Source organism: Corylus avellana, chromosome 1 (genome assembly GCF_965113065.1).
Source record: "Corylus avellana chromosome 1, dhCorAvel1.hap1.2, whole genome shotgun sequence".
Lineage (NCBI taxonomy): Eukaryota > Viridiplantae > Streptophyta > Magnoliopsida > Fagales > Betulaceae > Corylus > Corylus avellana.
The window spans coordinates 7,782,665-7,806,741 of record NC_142490.1 but is presented as its reverse complement, the minus strand read 5'-3'; the positions used below and the strand labels follow the sequence as shown (position 1 = coordinate 7,806,741).

Below are 24,077 nucleotides of genomic sequence, written 5' to 3'. Positions count from 1 at the left end.
ACTAATTTTTTTTTTGACAAGACCAAATGATCTATGAGTTCACTTTGACACGACATTAAACTATTTATAATTTAAGTTAATTACAGAGAAATTCACAGACTAATTTTACATTAATTCATAAATTTATAAACTTGATGACAAGAAATTCTTCTAACCTAGTGAAAATTTGTGTTGTATTGACTATGGCCATGGAGGGTGTATATATTTTTAAATATTTTTTATTTTTGTTTTGAATATATATATATATATATATATATATATATATATATATATATATTTTCTAATAGGTAATAGGTCAAAAAAAAGAGAGAAAAAATATTGAAAATGAAAAAGGTCAACAAGAGAGTGCTGCCCCCCATTTCGACTCCATCAACCATTGTGTATTTCTAGAAACTCACCAATAGAGTTGCTGTCTTCGTAGGTCAGACCGCCTTACCACGCCTCCACATCGCCTCTCTTTCTCTCGCTCTCTCTCTCTCTCTCACTTTAAAACCACTCGCTGCTTTAAAGCAATTTTCCACTTTCTCCATTCTACTCCCCAAAAGGGTATGTGTCCGGCTCTGTCAAATCGTCGAACGACATCCTTCTCCTGACGAAACGACATCTTCCCCACCAAGGCATGTTGTTGTTGTTATTCCCTGCTCACTCCCTCTCTCCCGTTTCAACAATCTCTGATTTTCACTGTTTCAGTCACGTCCTATAGAACCGTTGACTTTCCTACCTGACCGAGGAGGAATGGACCAATCGCTGCTCGACGACATAATCAACCGGCTTATGGAAGTCCGAGGCCGGCCGGGCAAGCAGGTCCAGCTCTCGGAGTCGGAGATCCGCCAGCTCTGCGTTGCTTCTAGAGAGATTTTCTTGCAACAGCCCAATTTGTTGGAGCTTGAAGCACCCATCAAGATTTGTGGTACTTGATGCGAAACCCACCTTTTAGGTTTAGTTTTATTTTCATAAATTTGCTTTTTAAATTATTAAACTTTGTGGGTTTATGGTTTGGGTTTGATTTGATTGGTTCAACTCTGTGATACTTGGTCTTGAAATTTGAGAATCCAGTCATCTTTTTGGAGCTGTATACTTGGTTTTTGTGAGTCTTTGTTTGTGCTTTGTCGGACCCATGAAAGAATTTTGTTTGTCTAAGCGAATCCAATTTGGTTGTTGTCGGCTGGGTTTAATTTGATTGCTGTCGGCTGGGTTTAATTTGATTGCTTCATTTTACAGCATTCTTACCTGAAATTCTGGGAGCCCAAGTTTCTACTCTGTTGAAACCATTCAGATTTCACTATTTTATGTTAAGCGCACTTAGTTTTTGTGATCAATTTTCTCTTTTGGGTATGATTGCTTAATTAGACACTGTTAAGTAATTCTGTGATTCCTCTTTGAGTTTGTAATGTAGGGAATGAGTTAACTGTTGTACTACGTAGTGACATTTTTCTTGGTAATGTTTGTGGTCAGCTAATGAATTTGATTGCTTAGCTTTATTTTATTTTATTTTTTATTTTTTTTTACGGGTTTGATTGCTTAATTGAAATTACTATGTACATTTTCGAGTTAGTTTGCAAAATATCCTGCGATTTACTTGTATGTGTACAATTTTACATTTTTAACACAGACGATATTATGTTGTGTATGGATTAAGTTGCTTAAATTGTAGTGTACTCTGATTATCTTTTAAGTTAATGTTTGTTTCTGGATGAAAATGTGTTATAGGTTTGGATTAAATTAGTTAATTTGGAATGAACGGTGTCATTTTTTTTTCCTGGTTAGTAATTCAATCTGAATGATAGTTTACATTTCATTTGTTTATTTGTAATGAATCTGTTTAGTAATCGTAGCATGTGTAGGTGAATCACTTAACCTGGAAGGGCTTTGAGAGTTGACTTTTGTTTTTTGATAGAATTAACACTTATGTGATATAGTACTAAATACTTGAATTCTTTATTAGCCATTATTTGGATTGGGTATTGGATCATGCATGGTGCGTTTTGTTTCCATTTGTGATGCTGCCTTGATATATAATATGTTGACTTAAAATTTTGAATTGTCAATTAGTGAGAGGCTTTTACTTGCATTTTCTTTTTTTGGTGGGTTTTACTTGCATTGTCTAGTTATGTAAAGCATTAGGATACAGGAGAGATGATATGTCAGCATAGAAATTGAGTCGAATCAAGAGTAGTAGATATGATTTCGTTGTATAGGCATAACAGGTGATTTTATCGACCCTCTAAAACAAGAAGTTTCGGTCCCAAGGGGATAATATCAACCACTTGGCGTCCACAATATTTATTTTGTTTCCTCCTTTTTCTTTTTGTATAATTTTGCTGACCATACCCATTGCTCTAGCATTATAAACGTTATTGCTACTCTTGCTACCGTCAGGACAAATCTGACCTCTTCCCCCGTTCCCACCTATGTACATGGGATCTTTTTTAAGAAGTGAACATCTTTTTTAGTAGCGGGTCTGGGGAAAATAATAGGAAAGGTGACTTTGCTATATTTCTGACCAGGTTCTTGACCTATTATCTGGAACAACGATTTAGCCTGACCATAGTGCTAGCTCTCTGTGATACCTAACAATCAAGCTTTTCTTGGATGTGTTAACATGGTAGCTTTTTATTGATTTGCTGCAATGATACTCTACTCAGTGATGATTGCAACAACTGCAGCAATTATGAATAAAGTTTCTTCTTTTACCCTTTTTTCCAATTATTTAGTTCTTACAAGTAGACAACAAGTAGGACTGTTTGATGATCTGGAGAGTGTGATTGTTTTGTTGTTTTAGTTATTTATATTGTTATTCACTTATCTATTCCTGATTAGGTCTTATGTAGCACTGACTTTTCCCCTGGTAGGCTAATTTGTCGCTGTATTTTCTTTTTACCATTTGTCTATTACTTCTTGTTCGTTCCATGGTCTTTTGCACACTTTGCTTGTGTGTCTTGTATATTGTACATTTTTCTTTCTGATTCAGTCAAAACTATTAATCTTCATCTTAGCCCTTTTCTTGCAATCTATTAAGTGAGATCATCAATAGTGTGTTCCAATCTTTTTGCATTGCTGATTTGGCAAAATACCACTGGTTCGCAATAAGATACATTTCCTACTTCCACAAGAAATAAAATTTGTAATATCTTCCTGAAGAATGTCCATTGTTTAATACACTTCAATATGGTAGTGATGGTTCATGATTGATTTCTGTTTCGTACACGTAAATCTGTAATTGGAGGATGGAGGTGATTATGCCATGTTAATATGTGAATTACTGTTGTAACTAACAAAGTGATGCAAAAATTAGATCATGGGAAAAGGATACCAGGCTAGGTTAATTATGTTTGGTTGTGGTCTGCCCAAAATGATTGCTTTATGCTAGTGAGGCTTTACGGTAACTACTTAGTACACCATGCTCTAGTGTTATTGTCTCTTTCGAATAGGGTAATGCTGTACTCCAAGAGGCTTACTCTATTCATTAATGTGGTAGGCTACTTGTCTTTTCGTTTTATTTAATTGGAGGTAGCAATATTTTTTGACGTCAAAGAAAAATCTCATTATCTTTCCTCGGGCTTTGATGCTCTAATGGCCTCAACTAATATTTGTATTCAAAAATGTTGGTGCTACTGATTTCTTTCTTGAAATACATTGTGAGTGAAACTCTTCCACTGATATTAAAACTGAAAAAATTCACTGTAGTATTTCTTAATCTGATTACTAGTGGGGTGTTGTTATTGGTGGTCATATATGAATGAAGGGAGCTTAGATAAGTAAATCAAGGAAATTGTTACAGTTCTGTGCCACTCCACCGTATCGCACATCACCTTTAACTTTGATACCACTTGTTAGGAAGATTGACACCTTGAAAAGTCTTTCGGTGACACCATAATAAAGCATGTTAGGATATCATTCAACCAAAAAGCTTAAGCCTATGGGTTTGGGTCTAACTATACTTTGTTAACCACTCACACTTGTGACATCTTTCCAATGGATTCAATCTTTTTATACTCACGTGTATACTCAACACTCTTTAAAGTGGAGAATGCAAAAGCTTATAGCTTTTATTATATCACTTCATTTTGTTTGCTATTTAATAATCAATGATGCTTATTTTGGAGATATAACTCTTCTAAACCGTTATGTTTAATGTTACCTATATAATTGAGTACATGACACACCTAATTCGACATGTAAACTAAAATTTTATTGAGTATTATATTGAATATGCAAGATTTTATAACTATTTTCTTAATATACTTTACCAATTTAGGGGCATCCTTGTGAATAGTTCTAGTGCTAAAGGGTATTTGGTTGTTTTTGTTATTTTGTATGGCCAAATTGGTGGTGCAGTCGTTTGCTTGTCGGAAAGGTAGGTTTTGGAGGAGTACGGTTGTTCTGAAAGCCATCTTCTTGTTTGGCTTGAACATTTGTATAGAGAAGGATAATAGAGCTTTCGAGGAGTTGAGCTTGCCATTGGTCTTGAGCTCATTGTTTTCATTGCTTTTGGTTTTGCATTCTTTCTGGCTTGCATTAGTATGCCGCTTTCTTTGATGCTTTAAACCTTAGTCGTTGACTTTTATTTTTCTTTTTTCGTTCAGTGTGCCTTTCATATACATCCCATATAGAGGGATATCTTCTTCTTTTCTTTTTTTGCCAAAATAACCTCTATTTGCTTGTGAAAATAGAAATAAAGAAGGTTGATGTGATATTGAAACCATGTGATGTGAGAGCACAATGAATTAATTTTTCACATGGTACTAAAATGTTAATTTATGGCCTGAACCCCTAGATTTTCCAATTAATCAACATATCAAGACACTAGATAACATCTTGAAAGTGGCATGAGATACAATTCTAAACAAACTATCTTTTAATATCTGATCACTTATAAAAAAAAATTATATTAATAATTACTTAGCTACTTATAAAAAAAAAAAAAACTATATTAATTATTTACTGCATATATTTAATTGTCTCAAAAGATTGGTTTAGTATAAGTTGGAGCAAAAAGTCTAGGGGAGGCCAAAGATTGACATGGTTAGTCATGATTGCTAACAATATAATAGAGGATACACCTTATATGGGGTTGAGTGGCAAAAAAGGATTCAGATAGCTGACCTTAATTAGTTGGAATTTGTGCTTAGTTGATTTGAGTTGTTTTACTTTTTTATTATTAAAAGTTTTCAAGTGGCATATACAATAATGCTTAGAATCAGCAATGATCCTTTTGAATTTACATTCACAGAGGGGAAAAAAGAGAGGAAAAAGCTAGCTTAGTGAGGGAAAATATCCTTTTTCCTTTTTCTATTTTTGGAAATGTCTTACTAGAGAAATTTGAACTGGTGGGATTATCAATATAGTTGTTGTAACATGCCTGAGGCACTAAGGGGAATAAATGTTTGGATATTCGGATTTGATCTAGGGGAGGATTGTGTAAATTGAATTTGGAGAAGGCCTATGATCATGTAAAACGGGAGCTTCTGTCATACATGTTGCAGAGATGTGGCTTTGGGGAGAGATGGTGAATTCAGATAGTACAACGCATATCTACGCTGCGGTTTCCATTCTCATTAATGAGTCTTCATCTGGTTTTTTTAGTAGTTCACCCGAATTACTATAGGGAGACTCGTTATCTTCTTTATTGGTTGTGGTTGTTATGGAGGCATTAAGTAGAATGATGTCTATGATAGTGGATATTGAGTATTGGTGAAGAGTTTAAGTTTCATCTCGTGAAGTGGTAGAAAATATGTACTACAATCATCTTAGGGGGTTTGGGGTGAAGAATCTAATTCAATTTAATTGAGCCCTTTTGGGTAAGTGATTGTGGAGGTATGCTATGAAGAGGGAGGCTTCGTGGAGATCAGTGGTGGATACTAAATATGAGAGTTTGTGGGAAGGTTGGTGTTCTAAGAACGTTGCGAGCCCTCTGGTGTGGGAATGGAAAAGTGTAAGGAGGGGGTGGGAAGGTTTTTCTAAATTTGTGAGGTATGAGGTGAGAGATGGATCTACAGTGCAGTTTTGGCATGATTTATGGTGTGGGGAGCAGCCTTTGAAATTCTCTTTTTCTGGAATTATTCATTCTTGCTTGTTGTAAGGATGCGTTGATGGCAGATCATATGCAGTTTTGGAATGGAACATTTATTGGAATATTTTCTTTACAAGACCTGTGCATGATTGGGAGGCGGAAGTGGTCTTTGATTTCTTTGTGTTTTATTCTTAAAGAGTAAGGCAAGGAGGTTAGGATGGAATGTGCTGATTCCTTCTAAAAGGAAATCGTTTTAAGTGAAATCTTACTATCATGTGTTATCTCCAATGGTGAGTTCCTCGTTTCCTTGGAAGAGTATTTGGAAAGTTAAGGCTCCTTCTAGAGTGGTGTTCTTTGTGTGGATGGCGACTTTAGGGAAAATCTTAACTTTGGATAATTTTATGAAAGCAGCATGTTATTGTGGTGGATTAGTGTTGTATGTGTAAGAAAACTATGGAGCTCACTTTTTGAAAACTATTTGAAATTAAACATAACTTATCAAAAAAAAATGTGTAAGAAAAGTGGGAAGTCTATTGACCATCTTCTTCTTCATTGTGAGGTTGCAAGAAAACTATGGAGCTCACTTTTTCAGTTGTTTGGGGTTGTATGGGTTATGCCTCGGAGGGTGAGAGATATGTTGGTGTGTTGGAGGGAACAATTGTGACAATGTAATCTTTTGGAATTGTGGAGGTTGGCTCCTTTATGTTTACTATGGTGTATTTGGAGAGAAGAATGCAAGGATCTTTGAAGATCACGAGATGGCAATGTTAGAGTTAAAGAATTTGTTGCTCCAATCCCTTTCTACGTGGATAGTAGTGTTTATTAGATTGCTTGTTTCTAATTTCTCTAAGTTTTTGGAGTTTTGTTCTGTTTTTTTCTCGATACTTTAGGGGTTCCCTTGTATACTCTTATGTGTATTATGTTTGTGCTCTTGTGCCCTTTTAATGAATTTGAATTACGTATAAAAAATACATCTAGTTCATTCCCCCGAAAAAGTGTTTGGAAGGTTAGGCCTTGCCACTCGTTGCTTTCTTTACTTGGACGACAACTTTGGGTAGAATCTTCACGGTTGATAATTTTAGAAAGTGAGGTTTTACCCTCTTACACAAATGTTGCCTATGCAAAAAGAATGAGGAGATCGTAAATTACTTCCTCATCTATTGTGAGTTTTAATACTACACTAGTTTTTTTTTTTTTTACTTGGTTCTATACTTATTTAGGGTTTTGTGGGTTATGCCTAGCAACATCCTAGAGCTACTTCATTGTTGGAAGACTCCCAAAGAGGCTATCTCTCACTCTTAAAGTGGAGCATTGGAGAAAAAGTAACCAATGCCTTTTTGAGGACTGCGAGTCTAATGTGCTTAGTTTAAAATTTTGTCTTTTTGAGATATCTCTTGGATTGGGCTGTAATTTATTTTCCTAATCTCTCCCCTCTTTGAACTTTTTAGATCTTGTTAACTTTTAAATTTTTGACACCTTTAGGGTGGTTGTATCTCTTGTATACTTTTCGTGTATGAGAGTTTTACCTTTTCTTTTTATAAATTGTTATTCATAAAAAAAGTGTAATTCTTCCCTTACTTTTTTTAGTACTTGAAATGATCAAGAGGAAGAAGTGATATTCTTGAAAGAAAAATTGATTGAGCAATATGACAATTCTCAAAAGACTTGAAATCTAGTGCTAGAAGCTTTGTTAGAAGCAAGAAAGACGAGGTCACTTTGCTTCGTAGACAAGGCTCGTTCCATACTTGACTTACGAGCTCGTGTAGTACTCACTCCTATCTTTGAAAGGGCTTATGCACTCCACTCGTTGTCTACTAAACGAGTGTTAAGAGTGAGCGAGCGAAGCCTTCCATTTAGTGGCTGCTTTTGAGAATTTTTTGTTTTGTTTAATATATCTCAATGATTTCTTGCATTGTTGGTAGCAGTTATTTAAAAATATATGGAATAATTAATTTTATAATATTTTATTGCTTTAAAATCTCTTCTTGTGATAAATAAGTAGGCCAAGTACATGTGGAATAATCTAGGACAGTTGAATAGACTATCAAATAGCATAAGATTTTTATTTTTTTTTTGCATTGTTTGTAGTAGTAAGTTTTTAATTTGAAATAATTAATTAGAAATTTTTATTTTTTTGACTTTCTTTCCAATAGTTTTGGGGCGCTAATATTTAAATGATAAAGTACTGAGCCAAACTATCAGTCTTAATTATTTGCATGCTTGTAGTATGGGTTAGAATTTCACATCCTCTGCAAAGTTACTACATTTTCCATGGTTTCTAAACCTGTTGACATAGTTGATGCGTTATGAAGTCATTGTTTTGCTATTTATGAGAATCTCTCTCTCTTTTTTTTTTTTTTTTTTTTTTTTTTTTTTTAGAAAGAATGAATTTTTGGATCTGTCTTGATGATAGACTCTTTTGATGACATTCAGGTGACATACATGGTCAATATTCTGATCTTTTGAGGCTTTTTGAGTATGGTGGATTACCTCCTAAAGCCAACTACTTGTTTTTGGGGGATTATGTGGATCGAGGCAAGCAAAGTTTAGAAACAATATGTCTACTCCTAGCATATAAAATAAAATATCCTGAGAACTTTTTCCTCTTGAGGGGAAACCACGAATGTGCTTCTATCAATCGTATATATGGCTTTTATGATGAATGTAAGAGAAGATTTAATATCAGGTTATGGAAGACATTCACAGAGTGCTTTAACTGCCTGCCAGTGGCTGCCCTAATTGACGAAAAAATTCTCTGCATGCATGGGGGCCTTTCTCCCGATCTGCATCATTTGGATCAGATTAGAAATTTACTGCGGCCAACTGATGTACCAGACACAGGTTTGCTCTGTGATCTTCTCTGGTCTGATCCCAGTAAAGATATTCAAGATTGGGGAATGAATGATAGGGGAGTTTCATATACATTTGGTGCTGACAAGGTGACGGAGTTTCTTGAGAAGCATGATTTGGATCTCATTTGTCGTGCTCACCAGGTTTCACCTACCATAGTGCAATTTATTACTGATAGTTTTCAGAATTGAGTTCATATCCTCTTCCCTTCTGGTAGAACTGTACAGAACATATCTAGTAAAGCCAAACATATTTATCTGTCTGGAGTATGATAGTCATTTTACAGGAACTTATGCTTTTCGTGAAAATATGGAGCAATTATAATCTACTGGATACTTGTCAAAATTCCCAAATTTTTAGACCTCTTGGGTACTTGAATCTTTTTAAATGCCATGCCTCCACCCTTTTGTTTTTAATAATTTTACCATTGGTTGCTTCATTCTGTACAGTCCTATGCTGGGTATAGAGGATATGATCTTTCATAATGTTTAGCACCTCTATGTAGTTAGTGTTCTTGTATTATATGTTTGGCAGGTTGTAGAGGACGGCTATGAGTTCTTTGCCAACCGACAACTTGTTACTATATTTTCAGCACCTAATTATTGTGGGGAGTTTGACAATGCCGGTGCCATGATGAGTGTGGATGAGACACTAATGTGCTCCTTCCAAATATTAAGGCCTGCAGATAACAAGCTGAAGTTCAACTTTGGGAGCACGCTAACAGCCAAACCTGGAAATTCTCCAACAGGGATTTTTGGGAGTACAACTACTGCTAAGCCTGGAAACCCCCCAACTGGAGTGAAGGTATGTGCCCGTTACATAAAAAGACAAATTTAGGTTAACTAATAGAAGCTTCTTGATGGAACTATGGGCACTTATTGCATTTCCCATTAGTTTGTAGTTCTTATGACATTTTTCTCGAATTTAGATTGTAGCTTGTTAGATATCGAATGGTATGCTTGCTTCACTGTGCAATTACCTATTTCTATTTTTGGATGTTTCAAAATATTTCTCCACATTAAAAGTCAAACAATAATCTGTATTCATTCACATGCTACCCTTTATCATATTACTATTACATGCTAAAAAAATTATTGTTTCTTGAGTTGACAAGTAGAACTAAGAACAAAAAGGGATGCTTAGTGGTCAAAGGGTGGGCGTGGGATAAGCCGTAGATTCAGACATCTTGGGTTCGAATCTGCACCAAGAGTTTCTCTGATACACGATTCTAATGGGTGGGGTCGTGTATTCGGGGTTTACTCTCGAGGGGTGGGTCCAAAGGGCCTTGCCTTGGTGAGGTTTCACGCCATCACTTAAAAAAAATAGAGAACATGTGTCAAGCATCTAATGCATTCTTAAAGATTGTGCTATATCCAAAGTGACTATAGCCATAGGATTGAGAAATTAACATATTTATCATTATACTAAAAGTAATTTCACTTTTTCTTTTTCTTGTGTGTGTGTGGGTGGTTTTTTATTTTATTTTTTATCTTTATGGGGTGGGGGGGTGGGGATCAAACAAGAGGACGAGAAGTACACGTTATATGCATGTTTCTTCTACTCTCAGGTTCTGCTTAGATACAGTTTGGTAATAAAAACTTGTGTAGTGGGATTTTTTTATTAAGCAATTGTGGTGGGATGATATTTCTTTTGAAATTATCGTAGTCATTAATGAGTAGTATCTATTTAAGCATTATGATCGTTTTCTGAGCTAATTCCTGTCTTTTGATGGAGACTATACTTCAAGAATTAATACTTTATATAGTCTTTCTATTGTTCTTTTGCACATTCCCTTGTTATGTGTTTATTTTGATTCGTAAGATTGAACTAAATACCTGCCCTAGTCTTACGTCATTCCATTGCCATCTGATCCAACAACTATATATATATTAGTCAAAATATCAATAAAAGCACAAAAGGCGCAACCCAAGTATATATGGAGTATACAAATACATCTAGTTAGAAAGAAAAAACAAGTCAAAAAAAACATGAAACCTAGGCAAATTAAGATCTAAGGTAGCTGTCCAGTGGTAAAGAGTTATGAAAAAAGAACGACTTTAGTTCAACCACTGGCCTCTTGCAGTCTTCAAAATTTCTATTATTTCTTTTCATCACCACAAAAAGCAGGACAAAACCAACTTCCACACTACTGCACTCTGAGGACTGCCTCCCAATCCTATCTAACAAGTGAAAAAGTCTACTATTCTGTGAGGCATAATCCAAGCTAACCCAACTCGACTGAAATATCAGTCTTCAAGGGTGGCTGTCCAAGCAAAAAACACCACTCTCAAGGGGGCTTTCTGCCACAAATCTGCAAAGGAAAGGGAGCGTTATTAGGAGAAACAATGACGTGATAGAAAGATCTATCATCAAACATCAATTTCTTGTAAAGTGCCCAATGAAACTTGTCTTTACCTTCCTGTCTCATTCTGAAGTAAAGACATCTACTTCTCAATCGTGAGCCATTCTGATAAGGCTTATATTTCATTGATGTGAACCACTGTATAACTCCAAGTGGTATGCCACAAAAGCATCCTTTACTCTAGCAATACCATACAAATACAGTAAAGTATTCTTAACGACTTGATTTTTTTTTGATAAGTAATTCTTAAGGACTTGATTCCCACACCACATATGCCATAATTTAATTTATGTGTACTTAGAGGCGCCTTACGCTTTCAATAAAGTTTTTCAGTACTTATATATTAAAAAAAATAAAAATAAAAAAGCCCAAAATTTAATCTTGGAGTTATCTCTCACTCCAGACCTGGTGTAACTAGAAAACACCCCCAATCCCTACTGATATTTTTCAAGCTCGCTCCATACGACCCATGAACCTCATTAAAACACCACCATCCCCACGAGTTGCCATATTTGGAGGCCACTACAACTCTGCACAAGGCTTCTATCTCATGCGAAAGCACCAAAGCCATTTCTCCATACGAGCATGTTTGAACAAAAGCAAATTTCAGACCCCTAACCCTTCGGGAAAGAAACTTGAACCAATGGATCAGATATTTGAACTCATCACCTAGCCTACCCCATAAGAAGTCTTGCTGTAACTTCCCTATACGGTTGGCAACACCAGCAGGAAGGAAAAAAAGAGACATGAAATATGTAGGCAGATTGGGAAGGGTGCTCTTGATTAAGGTAATCCTTTCATCCTTAGACAGGTACATCATTTTCCATCTCTCCAAACAACACTCCATCTTCTTATAACACTGTCCCAAATCAATTTGGCCTTAAATGGAGCTCCCAGTGGAAGAACAAGATACTTCAAAGGCAAATAAGACACCTCACAACCCAGAATCTTGGCTAGCCCATCCATGTTACTAACATTTCCCATAGGAATAGGCTATGACTTTTCCAAAATAATTTTCAAACCGGATATAGCTTCAAATCATAAGAATAAGGCATGCAGATAACAAATGTGATCTGGGTTAGCCTTCCAAAATATGAACATGGGAAATGTGAACCGCACCAGTGTTTCTAGACCCCAAAGAAACGCCTGAAAGAAAACCTCCATCTATGATAGTAGCAAAGCATTTTATGTAGGGCTTCGATAAGAACATTAGCAGCAGTTTTCCTAAATCCTCTTCGGGCTTCCCTAAATGTAAGGAAAATCCCAAAAAACCCACCTACAGCAGATTGCCCTTTCCTTTTCCAAACCAAGGGTCTTGGGTAGCGTTGTAGCTTCCCTTATCAACATGGTACTTGACGCCAACACTAAGCACGGCATTCTCTAGAGTTACAGCTGAGTGCTGCTTGGCATTTAGGTTTGTATCCATGAACATCCCCTGCCCAAAAGAAGAAGAAAAAAAGCTTGAGTAAGGAAAGCACCAATTTGACGGATTTTAAGATCTAAAATTTGTATTGTACCTCATAATCATCTCCATATTTCTTAATCAACCAATGGATATGAAGACGCTGGATTGCAGTCAATGGTCGCAGAGGTGTAGATTTTCCATCTCTTCGCTGCTTTCCCAGAACTGATTTCAAATCTATATGGCCCAAAGAGAAGTCATGGAGTCAACCATTATCAAAGAATGCCAAGAGGGGTCAAGTCCTTTCAGTTCCAGAGATCACTTTGAAAAAACATAGTGGAAGTTCCATGAAGAGAGAATTATAGATTTTAAACCTATAATGTGAAAATAGCTTCCCATCTCTTCCAAATCCCTTACGAAGACAATACAAAAAATGAAACCAAACCCAAACTACCTTTCTGCACTTTCGGACGACATTCTTGAATAAGCCAATGAAGAAAAAAGAAATTAAAAAAGAAAGAAAGAAAAAAAGAGGAGGAAAAAATAATCATAAAAAAAAAAGTAAAGAAAGAATATTTAAATGGTCTCAGGAAAGATAAGGGCAGTATTGTGGATTGTATTTGAATAGGGAAGCAAAAGCAGCTTGGTTCCCTAAATTTAGAAAAAATTAAGGGAAACTACCGGAAATGCTCTAACAATGACAAAGAGCATAAGATACAAGATCTCCCTGTCTCAAACCACAGGAGTTACTGAAGAAACCGGAGGGAGTGCCATTTTCCAAAATAGGAAAGCGCTCTGAAAAAATACAATCCGCTATCCAATTACACCATTTCTCTCCAAATCCGCACCTCATCTGCAAGTACAATAAGAACTCCTAGTTGACATGATTATAGGCTTTCTTAATACCCAACTTTCAAAGCTTGTTCACCAGATTTGGTCTTGCTATCCAGGCAATCATTAGCAATAAGAATGGTCTAGAATTTGCCTGCCTTTGACAAATTCATTTTGAGGTTTTGAAATTATCTTCTTTACCACCCCTTTTATCCTATTTGCAAGAGCATTGGCAATAATCTTATAAACCCCCACCAATTAGACTAATAATATTAATAAACCTACTCTGTATGTTGTTATTGGTCCCTTATTATGACTTGTAAAGAAAATACCTAATCTATTGCCTATGTTACATCAACGTGAAAATTCATCCAAAAAAAATGTTACATCAATATGAACTGTAAGTTTTGTCCTGAAGCATTCCTTATCCTTCATGTGTACCTTAATCCTTAGACCCAAAAACCTCCAATTGTTCTTAAATTTATGAACAAAGTTCTGCAGTGTGAAGTTGGTTTCTTTAACTAGAACACAGTGTATGGAATTAGCGGAGATGTAGCAACAGTTGTGCCAAATGATGGAACTTAGCACTTTGGATCTGTTTGTTGGAGAGGGTGAGAAAAAGGATAAGAGAGGAAGGAAAGTGGAGCGTTGACGGGCATTTTCTTGTTTGTTATAGGGAAAAGGGAGAAGTGAAATCGGTTATAAGGAGGATTTTCCACTCAGGCCCACATTATTTTATCCTCTCAAATGTGGAAGGAAAAGGGGAGGGAAATTGGAATGAGACAAAGGCATGTGATGTGATCAATTTACCCATAATAAATAACCCCCTGTATGTACCTCAGAAAGAAATAAACTTGATAATTATATAAGGTTTTAATGGCATTCAGCATCTTTCCTCATATCCTTCTCTACTACCAAACAAAGGAATGGGATTTCTATTTTTCATCCTTTTCAATTTTCCATTCTTTCTACCTACGAAATACCTGGTAAATAAAAAATATTCATCATTCATTTTCTTGCCTCCTTGACTCTTCTTTCATCTCCCAATTTCATCTTACCTATCAACTGTGCATGCACCCTTAAAATGGTGGCAGTTGAAATTTCTCATGGTTTTGCACATATGGTTCATACTTATGACTCTCCAGCCCTCTACTAGATTTTATTGTTTTTCCCTCAACTAATGTAGTAAGTGGGCAACTAATGTGATTATCTCTTAAACTTTGGGGGACAAACTCATATTTTCTGCCTTGGTGAGTAGTGAATGGCTGCAATCACAGACATAATTTATTTATTTTTTCTGTATATGCAACTAAATTTCTGCAACTGTGATGACTTCCCTTTGTTTATATTCTTAGACAGGGAAATTTTAAACAAGGTATGATAAGATTCGATTCTGCTTTCAAGACATTTTATTCTGGATTTGAAAGAACCCATATGGATCATAATCTGATCATTACTAGTGCTGCTGTCACTGCTTTTGATCTCTGTACTTTTATTGTCTAATCTGGTGCATCGCATATAAGTAACTGGCTCGTTTTTTTAATTTTGTTTGCTTTTTGGCTTTGCAGTCCTTCCTTGGAGTATGAGATTTGTTTTGATGGAATAGAGGTGGAGCCTGGAGCCTGGAGCTGCCACCCCAGTTGGGTCATAATCACAAATGGGTGGCCACTGTATGAGCTTTGAGGTCCATTTAATTTGACTATAAAATGTCGAAAATTGTACAAAATTGGAAGGAAAATATCATTAGAAACTAATACAAAAGAGATTGTTTTCCTTGATACAAAGTTGTGTTTGAAGAGCTAGTATTGGCTGTAATCCTTTTTTTTCTTCCTGCTTGTACACTAGTAGCTGCAACGTATGCTGCTATATGAATTGTTAGCTTCAAATGTTTCACCCACGTTTGCTATGAAACCATGGAAGTGATTCCGGGACAGAATAATGTTAAAACAAATTTCTCATGTATTCTGATCTCTCTATTTTTAATTTTTTTTTAATTTTTAATTTTTTTTTTTTATAAATTGTCTTTTCTTAAAGTCCCATATCTTAGAAATTATAATTTCTGTGTCTGCATTTTGTGTTCAGCAAACCTAGGGATTGAGATCTCTTATTAAATTTGAGATTCTCAAATTCATAAATCTTAGTCGTTTATTTCATCTAAGCGTTTAAAATTATTCATGTTTTAGCATTTAATGAGAAAATATGACTTATTAAATTTTTTGAGGGTAGCTTTCTCATTAAATGTTGAAATATGGCTTATTTTAGACGGTTAGATAAAATAAATGGTTGGGATTTATGAATTTGAGAATATCAAATTTAAAGAAAATTTTAGGAGATTTTTCAATCCCATGGCACACGTACATAAAAGGAAAAGAATAGAAAAAAAAAAATGTATTTTCATAGATAAATGATAAAGGTACAAACTTTTTGATACAACTTTGGTCTAATTTTTTTTTATGTGATCATTTTAAAAAAAAAAACAAAATAAAAAAAAATAAAAAAATTCTTAAGCAATAACATCTTATGTGATTTTTTTATTATTTGTTTTTTTTTTTAAATGGTATTTTTCTTGATAATAATGACCATTTTTAAAAAATTTTGTCATTATTACGACCCATTATCATGCCTCATTTTCAAATGTAAATGATAACGTAGATGCTTACTTATGCTGCAAGTCTCGAGGAAATATTAATTGATTTCAGGAGTTTGAGAAAAGACAACTTGTTTGCTTGCATGTGCCTTTCCCTTACATTCAGTCGTAGGAATTCAAATTGGATCTGTTTAAGCATATTCGATATTCAGTCAAAGAAGTGAGGAATCAATTAATTTAATATATTTCAGGTTTCTGTAGCCTTGGGACCTCAACAATGATCCAGTTTTTTTTTTTTTTTTTTTTTTTTTATGTTCTCAACAAGTTTTCATATTTCGAAATTGCTTCGTGGTTTTTTTACTTATGAGTCTTTAATTATATCTTTCTTAATTAATATATATATAACTAAACAATTATTCATCTACTAATCTCTTATGCTAAACATTTTTCCACGTACCCATATATGGATTTTTTTTTAAAAAAAAAATTAATTTCTAAACATGATAAATACACGTTAAATCTTTATATAGTATCTAAATTATGAAATAAGAAGACCTTGACAAGAAAATAAAAAGAAAAAGAAAATTCTTAATCCAATTTCGAATACCAAGATAAGTTATCAATTGGGTGTGGCGTGAACTCCACGTGCCAAGTTTTAATCACTTTTGATTGATTGATATGGTAGTCTACATATCTCTATCCATCCCTCCATCTTCAGTAATAGAAAAATATAAATTAAATTAAATAAATAAATCGGTGTCCCCTCCTTTTAAGTCAATTCAGTGTAACACTGTCTGCTTTTGACAATTTCTCTGTGTCTCTGTGTCTCTCTCTCAAATAATTCTGGGAGTTGTCTAGATTCCAAGGGTAGGTTTAGTTTGGCGAAAAAACGGGTTATTCTTAGGCACAAAAGAATATTTTCAAGTTTTGGCATTCAAGTGACCTGTCTTACACGGGAAGTCAGACATGACATGCATTTAGCAAAACATGTCACTCATGACGAATATCACGTTTCCCTTTCAAATACAAACATAATACACTAATGCTCTACATGCATAATCATGGACATAGTTTTTTTTAAACTCTGTTAAAATAAATGTTTATAATTTTTTTTATGTGGAGAACACGTATCATTTTTATAGAATAAATATAAAAATTTTATTTTAATTCAGTTCGAAAGAATAAAAAAAATGTCAAGTTCGACCTTTTTCTTCTCCGACGCACTTTTTGGCACCCCAGTTAATTCTCCGCCGTCAGCTGCCGCCAGTATGTGTGAAAGTCTCAAATGAAAGCCGCCGGCGGCTGCCTATAAGAAAATAGGTGGCGGTGAGCAGTCTATTATTTTTATTTCCTGGGCATGCATGTGGAAGTCGGTGAGAGGCAATAATGCACCAATTTTGAGAGTAGATGGGCCCCACACTGACGTGGTAGATTGATTTAACGCAAAGCATCGTTTTAACGCTCCATTGACTTTTCACAGAGAACCAGTAAAACGTACAACTTATCAACATTGAAATTTCACCTGATCTGAGCCCCCACACTCTTCATCTGATCTGCCACTCCACAGATCTAACTCTCCTCCCTTGGATCGCCTACTTGTTTGGTAGGTCCCACTAATTATTCATACTATTATAATTTGAATTAATTAGATTGATTGGCCGAAAAGAATAATGTTACGGGACTCTCACTCATTTCAGGTACGTTTCACGTCCAAAACTGTCCAAATTAAGTGACTTTACATTAATTAAGGGTGATATATTTATATAGTTTAATTAAGGGTGATATATTAAACTATATAAATTAATCTTAATCTGATCAATTTAATTAAATATAACAAATCTCTTAACTCTAATTTACTAATTTTAAATTAAATTTATTAAAAATTATTAACTCTACTATCAATTTTATTTATTTATTTATTTTTTTGAAGGTGGCTAAATTAGTTCCAGGATGTTGTGCCCATTAACTAACTCTATATAATAATACATGGTTCATCTAGAAGTGAGTGGATGGACAACCTTGTGCTTCGTGTAAAAGAAATATAAATATTCGGTCCTCGAGAAATGGAGAGTGGATGACAAGTGAACAACCCACGTGATGGTTTGGTGGTTCCCATGTTACATTTGACAACTTTGGAGCTATTAATGGAAAAACATATGCTGCTATTTAATCAATTCCAACTTTCTTCAAACCCTAGGAAACAACTTTCTACAACCCAAAAAAAAAAAAAAAAAAAAAAACAAAGAAAAAAAACAGATTAGGCTCGTACTGTATGAAGTTCTTATTTAAGAGAGAGAAAAAAAATTTGAATCTACAAAAAATAAAAATTATATAAGCTAAAAGAAATTGATAGAAATCATTCTTCTGTACAACGAATTTACAAATCAAACTATTACATTTGTAAAATTTATATGTGATGTGAGTTTTATAAATTTAATGATTGTGTTGCTAAAGCAATGATCGAGAAATGAACCAAAAAAATGACTCCAAATCGGCAGTCTGGGGTAACCGAAGCCACCTCCCGGTGGCCAGCCACCTCTTAGTATTTTTTTTTTTTAATTTTTATTATTTTAATTTTTAATTATTTTTAAATATATATATTTTTTAATTAATGAAAAAAATATTTTACTTATAATCTCAAGATCTATTTAGAGAGACTTTCACGGTCCAAAATAAATTGAAGAAGATCTGTTCCCTCTTATTCACATTCTCATGTTAAAATTGATGGGAGAGGATAAGAATTCACCATCCCTTTAGTTAAGGACAAAAAAAATAATAATAAATAAATATAAAAAGCAAGGCCTGTACTTAATTGTGTGATTAGGCAGATGTCCCTGATTACACGGGTGTAATAATTTTGATAATCCTTTAGTTAGAAAAAGGATTAATGGTAGACAAGACGTTTGAAAAAAAATGTACCAAAAAAGACTACTACTGCCCTCTCTTTTTTCTCATCTTACAATGCGGTTGTGCAACTTTTGACCAATTCCAAAATTAATGGGAAGAAAAAACAAAAAACCGAATTAAATTGAAAAGGACTTGTGAGTAATTGTCATCATTCTCTGCAAGGGGACGTGGCATCTTTGACATTTTGATCTTCGCATATTCTCCAATGGGTAAAGATATTGGCTTGTCTTCAAACAAAACACAGAATATATATATATATATATATATATATATATATATATATATATATATATATATTCTATTCCTTTAAAAACTTCTTTAAATACAAATATGTCCTTACTTTTTAAAAAATAAAATATAATTATAAAATAGTTAGTCTCCATTCAGTGTAGGATCAAACGTGAGTTGTACTATTTTATTTTTCTAGCTTCTTTTTTTTTAAAAAAAAAAAAAAAAAAATTGTTTTTTTTTTTAATAATATTCCACACACAAATCGCTTGACTTTTTGGTAGAAAATAATATGACAAATTTTCCTTTGCATTGGTTGTTCCTTTCAATTCTCTCAATCCAATAGATAATTAATATATATATATATATATATATGAACTAATAACCTATCACTATCAAGACACTCCAATTCTCTCATTATTATATAAATGTTGAATTCTCTTCTTCCACGTATTCTTTCATTCATTTATTTTTCGAATAAATTATTATTGAATGTGTTGATTGAAGATGCGATGCATAAGAAAAGTGCTAAAGAATATTAAATATCATTTCTCTTATAAATATACTCGAAAGCTTACAAATTTAGTTAGATTTATGTGTTACTAAGAGAGATTTATAGAATTAAAATATAGAATTTATAAACAATCCATTTATTTATGTTCCCTTGGTCCCCAAGAAACAGGTGGACCACCCACATCATTTCTGGTTGCTTGTTAGGACGAGCACTTGAGCTAAACAAAGAGAGAAACAAAAGACAAATGAAAGGGACATAAGCAATAATGCTCATTTATATATATATATATATATATATATATATATATATAAAAATAATTAATACTATTTAATAGATTATTATACTAAACTAAATATAATATTGATTTAAATGCAATAAATAAGAGCATGGGTGCTTCCACAGCCACAAGAATATTTAATTATTTTTGTGGGGTTAATGATGATGGTCATTATAAGGTTTTAACTGGGTGCGTTAACTGCTCATTAGGCCATAACTGGGGTACTTAATTATGATGCAAATGGACAATAATTTTGTCATCCAATTTGGAACGCAACCACTTCTGTCCTCTAAAATAGAAAAAACGTGTTTTAAGAAGTAGTTTAATCGGCTGTGAATTATGCCCGATGGTCACTAGTTCGAATTCTCTTTCCTATTCCTTCGTGTGAATATGTCAAAAAAAAAAAAAAAAAAGCCATGGTGAAGCCATGAATTTTTAGGGGTTATAGACTTATCAAAGACCTTTTTTAGAGGTTATATATATTTTTAGGTTTTAATAAAAATATAAATAATTTACATAATTTTTTAAGAGAGAACTTTTACATGTAAAAAAAAAAAGACAAATATATTTTTTATCAAAATTTTGGTGAACTCAAAGGAGTTCTCCATATATTTAAGGGAGGGATTAAAGGGATTTTTAAGATATTGAGAGGATCAAGAGGGTTTTCATAAAGTTTTAGAGGGCTAAGAGAATGTTTGTGATTGTGTTTGAGAAATATAGCTTTTAAGTCAAAAATTAATTTTTTGTCATTTTTGGATCCTTAAAAGAGCTTTCAAATTTTTTTTTACCAAACGGGTATGTTTTTCTTTAAACGGATGTTTGGAGTGAGTAAATACACTTTTTGGCTATTTAAATGCACACTCAAACATTCCCTAAATGAGTAATGTTAGAAGTTCCTTTTGTGTATTTCTTGTGTCACTCTAAGAATAATGTGACTTTTAAAATTAGTATTAAACTTATGATTGATCATTACTGAATTTTGATCAACTACTCGAGCTAAATAGGAATTATCATATCGTAGCTATAGTTTTTGTTTGATGCAATAGGAATCCATGGCTAATTTTAGCATGAGCACAATTTGCTAGCAACTAGAAAGAAAAGAAAATGCCATATCTTGGATGTGACCTTGAGATTTGGCAAAGAATAAGGGCTTCGCATTTTTTTTTTTCATGGGGGTATGGAATCCATACTTGAGAATTTGTGCATTGCATATACTTCAATCCAATTCTTCCACTACATAAGAAAGATTCACACATGTTTTTAAGCAAGGAATGATAGGGATGGTATTGATCAAAGCATATGCTTTCTACCAATCTCCTTTTGCCGTCTGAATTGTTTAGCAATAGGTTATGCCATTTAGCCATTTTTTTTTTTCCTTCATTAATTTAAAAGTTCATAAAATTTACGAGAAACTTCATAAAATTTTTATACGAAATTTAAAAACTCTCAATTAAGGTTATCAACCATTCGAGCAATAAATTATTGAAAATTCGAATCAAGTAGAGAAGAAAAATGAAGAAGAAATAAGAAACGAAAAGATTCCATAGTAAATAACACAGATTTTCTCATCATTCCCAAAACAAGGAGAAAGCAAACTTGGGTTAATCATGCATAAGGCTTTCTCACTTCCTAATCTTTTCTTGATAAAAACTAGAAAAAGAAAAGGCGGGGAAACACCATATTCTCAACCCACGTCTCTTTCATATTCCCTCCAAATCCTTAAACAAAAACAAAACTCTCTCTCTGTTTCTATTACAGCTCCCACTTTTACGAGTGGGTAAAAAAAAAAAAAAAAAAAAAACTGGTTTCTAGAAGGAATTATTCTGCTGCAGAAAGAAAAGTGGGATCTGTTTATTCATGTACAATGATCCTTCCTGCCTCTTTGGGTCCTCTTCTTCACTCTTCTGCACTTGCCCCTCCATTCTGGATCCATGGGTGCCCTGCATTTCATAAACAAGAAGACAGAGCTCAGCACTTGAATCGGATCAAATATTTTATTTACCATTTTTACAAGAAAAAAGAAAAGGAAATAAAATCAAACTAACCAAAAACAAGAAAAGTAAAATTTATATGCAAATCAACAACTTACTTAAGGCTTGGTCGGCAGAAAACCTTCTTGAAACATCTCTGCAAATCATCTTCCTCAACAAGTCCTTGGCCGCCGGCGAAACCGTGCGGAAGATCCGCGTCGGGAACCTCAAGTTCCCCCTCAACACCGCCTCGAAAATCTCCGCCGCAGACTCGCCGTAAAACGGCGGAACCCCGGCCAACATTATGTACAAAATCACACCGGCACTCCACACATCCACCTTCTCATTGTACTCCCTCCCCATCAGCACCTCCGGCGCCACATAATACGGCGTTCCCACGACCCCTCCGACGCATCTCCCCTCCGGCAACCACACGGCCGACCCAAAATCGGCCAACTTCAGATTGTTCCGCCCGTCGAACAGCAGGTTCTCCGGCTTCACATCTCGGTGCACGACCCCTAACATGTGGCAGTGAGACAGAGCCTCGAGGAGTTGCTTCATGAGCAAGGCAGCTTCGCCGTCGGAGAAAGTCCTCTGTACGATCTTGTCGTAGAGGGTAAAGGGTTCGCAGAGCTCCATCACCAACGACAGAGATTCGTCGTTCTCGAATACGTCCAAGATTCTGACGATGTTGGGGTGCGGGGAGAGGAGCGTCATGATCTTCGGCTCGTTCTCGAGGCATTCGCGGTCGGTGGGATCGGTGAGAGGGCGTTTGTCGATGGTTTTGCAGGCGAAGACAGAGCCGGAGACCGGGTGAAAGCAGCGGGATATAGTGCCGAATTTGCCCCGGCCGATTTCCTCGCAAAGCTGGTAGTTGTTCTTGAAAGCCTCACACATTTGTGGTTGGGTTTTTGTTGACGGGGTTGGGGGTTTTGCCAAAAGAGTATGTTCGTTTGAGTTGCCCTGTTTTTTTATAGAGGAGAAGAGGGGGAGGGGAATAGAGAGGGGAATATTCGGTCGCGTTGGTGCAGCCAGTTAAAACTCGCCACATGTTAGGAGAGAAGGAGAGGTTGTGGTTGGGTTTGACGGAAAGACCTTCTAATTTACTCTTTCTAGACTTCCAGTTCGAGTGTAATTTTGGTGTGATATGGAATTCTACTGCGTTGAGGATTTGGAAGCAATTTTTTTTTTTTTTTAATTTTTATTGCGAACTAATATTTAATTTGCAATATCTTTCCTAAATAATGATTGTATAAATGTCTTCTCATATTATCTAAAAATTTTCAAAATACTCACTTCTATCTTGCAAAAAATAAAAATGACTCAAAAATATTTTTAATTAGATAAAAATACCTTTATAAATTAAACATAAAAAAAACTAAAAAACTAAAAAAAATTTAAAACTAAAACTAAATTTATTTTAAAAAAGGGCTAAAAGAGGGTACGTATGACCTTAAGAGTTAGTTCGGCCACCCTCGTATATGGGGAGGAGGGGAGGGGAGGGGTGATATTGAGTACCTTCTCTTTCAACCTTATTATTATTATTATTATTATTATCAAGGGCATTTTTTCATTAGGAGGACATTTCAATTTCTTTTAGTACTGGGGAGGGATATTGACCCAATCTTTAATTTGATGGAATATTGCTAATCGAGTCTTAATTTAAGAGGATAAATGTGTTTTCTCCTTTTTTTTTTTATGAGGATTTCTTACAATTTCAAAAAAATTGTAAATTATCAAATTATGTAGGAAAATTCTTTTTGGCTACTTTGATAGCATGCCACAAATTTTATAAGCCACATAATTCGAGCATTTTGATGTAAATAAACAACTTAAATTCTGTAAATTGAAAATCTACAATTTTCTTAAAATTATTTTATAAAATTCACACCCGATACAAACTTCAAACGCTCAAAACATCTATAATTACATGAATTTTTGAAATTTAAAATTCAAATTCGAGTTGAGTTAGTTTAGTTAGTTTCACTTGAGAATTTGTCTGTATAGGGAGGGAATGAACACTTGTTTTTTTTAAATTTTTTATAATGATAAAAATTGGCCACCTCAAACAAGTAGGCCAGGCAAAGGATATGAACACTTAATATTTTTTTAGCAAGCAAGTATAAACTTGGCTGC

The 24,077-nt window shown here is 34.4% G+C and overlaps 2 protein-coding genes across 4 annotated transcripts; one reads left to right on the top strand and one right to left on the bottom strand.

Moving 5' to 3' along the window:
• The first annotated feature begins 370 nt into the window (after window positions 1-370).
• Window positions 371-15,420, top strand: LOC132171614 (serine/threonine-protein phosphatase PP1). 3 transcript variants are annotated; one of them, XM_059582984.2, is made up of 5 exons: window positions 371-617; window positions 704-910; window positions 8,447-9,006; window positions 9,398-9,667; window positions 15,027-15,420. In XM_059582984.2, the coding sequence occupies exons 2-5, from the start codon at window positions 736-738 to the stop codon at window positions 15,042-15,044; spliced, it is 1,023 nt and encodes a 340-aa protein (XP_059438967.1). In that variant the 5' UTR covers window positions 371-617; window positions 704-735; the 3' UTR covers window positions 15,045-15,420. The 3 variants fall into 3 exon arrangements, with proteins under 3 accessions (XP_059438967.1, XP_059438966.1, XP_059438965.1); XM_059582983.2 differs by having other exon boundaries at window positions 691-910; XM_059582982.2 differs by having other exon boundaries at window positions 371-910.
• Window positions 15,421-21,572: 6,152 nt separating this feature from the next.
• Window positions 21,573-22,882, bottom strand: LOC132172156 (phosphoenolpyruvate carboxylase kinase 1). The gene is made up of 2 exons (XM_059583608.2): window positions 22,061-22,882; window positions 21,573-21,911 (listed from the first exon to the last, which is right to left on the bottom strand). The coding sequence occupies exons 1-2, from the start codon at window positions 22,836-22,838 to the stop codon at window positions 21,868-21,870; spliced, it is 822 nt and encodes a 273-aa protein (XP_059439591.1). The 5' UTR covers window positions 22,839-22,882; the 3' UTR covers window positions 21,573-21,867.
• Between the last annotated feature and the right edge of the window lie 1,195 nt (window positions 22,883-24,077).